At 61.0% G+C, this 6,282-nt stretch overlaps 1 protein-coding gene across 1 annotated transcript; it reads left to right on the forward strand.

The window, feature by feature from the left end:
• Positions 1 to 900: 900 nt before the first annotated feature.
• Positions 901 to 6,000, forward strand: LOC136136078 (voltage-dependent calcium channel gamma-like subunit). Its single transcript, XM_065893944.1, has 2 exons — positions 901 to 921; positions 5,410 to 6,000. Exons 1-2 carry the CDS (start codon positions 901 to 903, stop codon positions 5,998 to 6,000), a joined length of 612 nt encoding a protein of 203 aa, XP_065750016.1.
• Positions 6,001 to 6,282: the final 282 nt, after the last annotated feature.

The following is a 6,282-nucleotide window of genomic DNA, read 5'->3' on the forward strand; positions in this document are numbered from 1 at the left end:
CCCTCACCCTGCTTCGAGACGGAGAAAGGAGACCCTGCTTCACCTTAAGCGGCAACCCCCTCCCTGTTTATCAACAGCTGAGAAGGGCTGGGAGGGTCTCAGCGGGAATTTACCCTTCTTGGGGTGGAGACGTTGTGTGCTGCCCCCTTGAGAACTCAAGCCCCATCAAAAGTCCAGGAAGAACAATGACTTTTGTCTTGTCCTATTTGCCTTCTGGATGGTCCCTGCGGAGGCGAGCAGGCGAGCAGAGCTGTACGCCCCCCTTTGGGGGAGAGAAAACGGACGCAGGAAAGACGGCCCCGGGGAGTCCACTCCGTTCACATTTACCGAAGCCTCGCAAGACCCCCGACCTTTCACGGGCATCATCTCATTTATCGCCCGTGGCTCAGAGACTGAAACAAGAGCCCAGGATCACAACGGCCCACGGTGGTGGAGCTGCAGGGCCCGGGCGCGCGCCTGCCTTCTGGACGCCGCCGTCTCCCCCGGACGCTCGGGCGGACCCGCCGGGGCGGACCGGGCTCCTGGGCCCCGGGCCCTCGAGGAATCGGCGCCGCGGGCACAGCCGTGCCCTGAGACTGGGGAGCGGCTCCGGGCCTGTAAGTCGGCCGGGTCAGCCCTCCCCCAGGGCCCGGGCCTCCCCTTCGGGCCGGGTCCTGGACCCGGCCCCTGCACGAGGGCTCCTCCGGCGGCCCCGCTGACACAGCGCAAACCGAGCCGCGGCGGGCGGGCGGGGAGGGGCCCGACCAGCCGCCCGAGGGCAGCAGTTCCGCCCGCCCCTCCCCTCCGGCCCGCCCCGCCCCCGGGATGAGGTCGGGAGTCGGGAGCCGCGGCCCCGGCAGAGCAGCGCTCGGGAGCCCCGAGAGAACCAGGCGGGAGCGCGCGGCCGAGCCCAGGCGCGGGATGACAGCCCTCGGCGTGCAGGTGGGCGAGAGCCCGGTGCGGGGGGTGTGGAGGGGCCCGGCCGGGGTCCGGGGGGGGGAAGCCGCCCAGGGCGCGGTCTCCTCGAGGTCCTGCGGCACCGAGGCTCCCAAACGGCTAGGGAGGAGTGTTGGGCTTCTCTTTGGGGTCCGCAGTGTTCATCCCTTAGGTGCACCAGAGGGGTCCCTCCTGTTCAAAGGGGGCGCATCTGGAGCGGAGGATGGACGGAATCCACTCGTAAAAATGAGCCTCGCCTTGTCACACGAGGAAGAATCTCTGGGGAAGCCAGAACTTTCCTGGGCGGGGGCAGCAAGACCATCTCCCCTCCCAAAACTGATTTTGGGGGGCGGGCAAGGGGGTGGACTCGCTGGGGCACGCGGAAACCTCAGGACAGGCTGTAGAGAGGGGAGGGGCCCGCCTCGCAGAGATGGGGTTTCTCCTTAGAATGATGCGAGGGGTCCATCCGCATCCGCACCCCCACCCCCCCGGGCGTGCGGCTCTCCGCTGCCCTGCGCCGAGCTTCCCTAGCGGACGCGTCCCGCCTCCTTACCTCCCGACTGGACGGTCGGGACGGTGAGAGCGGCCCGCAGCCTCTGCCTGCAAGTGCTCGGCGCCCCGCAGCGCAGATTCCGGGGCTGATCCCGCTGCGCCCACTTTGTAGATGCGGTGACCGAGGCTCAGGTGCAGTAACCCGCCCGTGGCGGCCGGCTCAGCGATAGAATCCAGTCGAACCAGACTTCTGGGCCCGAACAGGAGAAACTCCACCCACAGGCCGCGCCCCAAGCCCCTTGTGGCCGGGACACCGCAACCCTAGAGCCGGATGCAGCGCGTTCCTCTCGTTCTGGGCATAATCTGGAGTCCCGGCCGAGCCGCCTCCGGGACCGGGACCGGCAGTGAGGAGGGTGGGAGCGGGTGCGGTCCCGCCTTCGGGAGCCGACGGCCCTGCGGGGGAGAGACGTGCACACCGGGATTTAGGAGCGATTCGGGGAAGCGAGTGCTAGATTAAGAGGTGAAGAAACTGCGGCGGGATTAACGGGGGTGGGGAGGGCAGGAGAGCAGCCAGGTAAACAGACTTGACCTTTCAGTGAAAGAAGGGGGGCGGGGCTGATGCTTAGGAGCACTTAACCGCCTGCCTGGGACTGTTCTAAGCGGTTGGGGTGCTTAGGTCTCCTTTCGGCTCCCCCCGGGGGGCCAGGAAGCAGGTACTGTTATCTTCAGGGGGTAAATAGCTCGCCGGAGGCCAAAGAGCTAAAAGGCAAGCATGCTGGCTCCGGTGCCCTGCGGTCACGCAGGCGGAGCGGGCTTACTCTTTAGGAGACTGTAGAGGAGATTTCCAGCTGAAGAGGGGTGGATCTGACCTGGGCCTGGGCTGAGTGGGCACTGGGAAGGGGGGGGCGGGGGGGCAAGCGCAGGGGCGCGGGGCGGGGGCTTGATGTGGAGAAAAGTAGTGAGCAGCCCAAAGTGTCCACTACTTAGGGGTTGACGGGATCAGATGGGGTGCTGGGTTCCAGAGGAAGACAAGACCTTGGCATTGGCCTCAGTGGCCCAGGAGTGCCAAGTGACACTGTTCTACAGGTCACTACTAATCATTCGGGGCTCTGGATGGAAAAGGGAAATGCTTCCATTTTTCTTTTTTTTTTTCAGTGGAGATGGTCCAGGCCCTAAGAGATTTAAGTGATTTGCCCAAGGTCACAGAGCTAGAGGCTGGTGGGTCAGGGGCAGGGCTAGACTGCCCTCATACCCTCTGGTCCACGGACCTTCCACTGACCACGCTGCTGCCCAGCTGCCCTCCGGGAGAGGATTTCAGGCCCTGGATCACTGGAAGTTCACAGAGGTGCTGGCAGCCGGGGTGTGGGGCTGTGGTGAGGAAGGAGGACTCCCGAGTTACCATATTACTGTTACTAATATTAATCAGGAACTGCTTCTGTGCTGGGCACCTTTATACACATGATCTCACTTAATCCTTGGGAGTTTTACTGGCGTCAGAGTTCGAATGATGCCCTCCTTTGGGGTGGGAGGGGGAAAATGACCTGATGTCAGCTGTCTTTCCCTGATCCCAGTGTGACGTCTGAGGGCCTGGAGATTAAAGTTCACTGTGTGTGCAGGACAGGTGGGGCTGAGGGTAGGATGGCATGTGCTTTTTCTCCAGACAGCGTGATGTCTGAGGTCAAAAGGCCTCTGGGTGCTGCGTTCTTGTGACTTGTCGCCCGCGTCTGGGGTTTTCCCATCCTAGAAACTTATCAACCTGTGGGGAGTTATAACCTCCGGGTGCCTTCACGGCTACTCTTTCCTGCAGGGATCACTAACTCCTGCTACAAAATGTAACTACGGAACGGTAGATGAGAAAATAAGGGTCAAGGAGGTTAAGAAACCTCGCAAAGACAAACACCTTTATGGTTTGTAGTCACAGAGATTTCAAAGTTCCCTTGGTTTGTGTCTTAGTAGAGCCGTTCTTTCCTAATGAAATCCAGTACAGACTCTTAGATTCCCAGTGGCTCCAGCAGGTAAGAGGGACCTGTTGTGGTTGAAGTGAGGGGCCGGGAGCTGACCCCCTGCCCCCTGCTTTAGCACCTGGAGGCCTCAAGGAGACAAGGGGATGCGGTTTGAGAACCAGAGCCCAGACTCCCCGCCTGAGTGTTCTTTACAGCGCCCCCGACTGCCTTTGCCTCTGGTCTGAGTCGGGTCCCGAGCCCTTGGGCGTCCCTCTGGCCACTCCAGCCCTTCTCACCACGTACTGAGCCCCTCCCACGAAGGCCCCAGTGGGTACTTACCGGCTGTGTGCATCCCCCCGCCCCCCCACTACACATGATACAGTTGTCGGGCAGCTGTGCCAGGCTTTACTGTGATCTCGGTGAATGCTCTTGGGCTGGTCCCCTGACCTGTGTGTGACAGTTTCCCTTTTTACATACCCCGCCCCGTCCCCCACCCACCCGCCATGGAACACCTACTCCACCAGACTCAGGTTTAAGAGTGAGACAGGACCCTAACTAGGCAGAAGTGCTGAAAGCAAGCCGGATTCATAAGGATCCCGGGGCCTCCCGGGAGCTTGGCTCTGTTTTCTGCCCCTCACCGAGAGGGGTGGCCCAGACCGCCTCTGGAAGCCTCCACTTGCACGTGGCATAGGGCTCACCCCCAGAGTCCCCTTTCGGTTTGCTTCCCAGCAGTGACCGTCACGCATGAGCTGTGTGCTTTGCTTACCTCCCAAACGGGGGCGTGACCTGGGCTGCTTCCACACACACTGTAAAGGGCGTAAGTTATGACTGGGCAGGAGATGGTTTAAAGGGAGCTTCAGATGGAAGTGACAGCGGCTGCAAACTCGACCTCGTGGCTCTTGAGCGCGGCACTGGCACCGGGTGCTGGGGACACGCTCCTGCCCTCCCACTATGAATCAGACAGGAATGGAAAACTTGTCAGAACGGTTCCTGACAGAGAGTGACCGGAGGGGTCCGTTCTGGGTTGAGTGGGCAGGACAGACCTCTCCCAGGAGGTGATGTTTCAGCTGAGACATGAAGAATGGAGAAAGCAGGGCAGCCGGGAGAAGAGCCTTTCAGGTGGAGGGACCAGTGTGAGGAGGAAAGTTCTAGGCTTCTCCTAGGCATGCGAGGTGGCCGGGAGGATGCCCTGGGAGGGCTTGTGGGCCGTCTAAGGAGTTTTACCCTTTGAAGCATTCCTTTTGCTTCCGGGTTGGGGGGTGGGGACGGTGGCTTGGGGGTGTCCCGGGGCTGTGAGAAGGGATACCTCACTGGACGCTTGGCCCAGCTTGTCAGGAGAGAGGATAGGGTGTACTTTTGCGGGGCCGAAACCATAGGCTGAAGGGGAGCCTCGGGGACGCCCCCGCCCAGAAGCTTCTAGAACAGACAGCGGTGCCATGTCCTGGGCGGAGTACAGGCTGAGCCAGACTGAAGGGCAAAGTGCAAACATCACTGCGCACTGAAGAAAAGTGCAGAAAAAGCTGGGTGCAGATTAGAATGAAACTGGGGAAGACCAGGGGCCAGAAGAGGGAGCTGTGTAACCTTCACTGATGTGCTAATAATGTCTAGTGCAGTGTTCTTGTTTTGCATACAAAGAAACCAAGGCTGGCTGCTAGCTCAAGGTCACATCTGCCAAGCCAGACAGGTTTGCTGACTTCAGAATGGACCAAGATTTGCCTGTCAATACAATTGGGTTTCTTACGCATTATAAAGATCATTAAAGAAAGGTCAGGGAACTCTTTGCCCGATGAATAACTGGATCCACAGGCAATGCTTATAGGTCTCGAATGGAGGACGGATGCGGAACAGGTAGGATGGGAGGAGGGTTCCCCGCCCCCCCCCCGCCCCACCGGGAGGTGGGTCTGTGCTGTGACTAAGGTGGGCTTCCCGGGCATCCTGGGAGACTGAAGCAGAAACCGTGGCTGTCGGAAGCTACAAGGTGTGCTCTGGGTCTTCCCTGAGGAGGCTGGTGGGCTGTGGCGGGGGGCCCTCCCTCATGCTGCCCCGTGCTGTCTTCCAGGCCCAGAAGCTGCTGGCCCAAAGGAGGCCCCGCCGGTCCTTCTTTGAACCCTCCATCCGGGCCCTCATCATCTTGTGCGCCTCCCTGGCCGTGGGCCTCTCCTCCCTCTCCATCTGCGATGGCCACTGGCTCCTGGCCGACGACCGTCTGTTCGGGCTGTGGCACTTCTGCACCACCTCCAACCAGGCTGAGCTGCACTGCCTCCGAGACCTGAGGCAGGCCCACGTGCCCGGGCTAGCCTCGGGCATGGCTGTGGCCCGCAGCGTGGCCACCTTGGCCGTGGTGGTCGCCATCTTCGGCCTGGAGCCCCTCATGGTGTCCCAGGTGTCCGAGGACGCCCACTCGTGGCACAAGTGGGCCGTGGGCTCCGCCCTCTTCCTCCTCGCGTCCATCCTCTCCTTCGGGGGCCTCCTGAGCTTCCTGACTCTCCTTAGGAACGAGGTCACGCTCATGGGCCTCAGCCTGACGTTCTGGAGCGAATACACGGCCTCCTTCCTCTTCTTCCTGAACGCCATCAGCGGCCTCCACATCAACAGTATCAGCCGGACTGACAGCGTCACGTACCCCTGGGGCCTGCCTGCAAAATTTTAGGCCCCCCTGCGAGGGCGCTGAGTTCTACCAGAAAGTGTGGTCAAGATGGGACTTCTCCAACATGTGACATTCGAACTGCCGCCTCTTGGCCTTGGGGTGGTCGGGCCAGTGGCCTTTGCAGCCCAGAGGCCAGGTGGGTGCCTCCGAGCCACCAGCTGCACCAGCGTAGCCACGTTATTAGGATGTTGACTTCACAAGAAGAAACATTTTAAAACCTATTCTTGAGTCCTTCCTGGGATGGGAATAGATGTGGAAGCAGCTCAGGTAACCGGTGCTCAGGCT

Source organism: Phocoena phocoena, chromosome 16, assembly GCF_963924675.1.
Source record: "Phocoena phocoena chromosome 16, mPhoPho1.1, whole genome shotgun sequence".
Classification (NCBI taxonomy): Eukaryota; Metazoa; Chordata; class Mammalia; order Artiodactyla; family Phocoenidae; genus Phocoena; species Phocoena phocoena.

Excerpts from the sequence above, each read along its gene's own strand:
- LOC136136078 (XM_065893944.1), top strand. The coding sequence starts at position 901 with ATGACAGCCCTCGGCGTGCAG. Across the intron at positions 922-5,409 it reads TGACAGCCCTCGGCGTGCAG|GCCCAGAAGCTGCTGGCCCA; the intron begins GTGGGCGAGAGC and ends GCTGTCTTCCAG.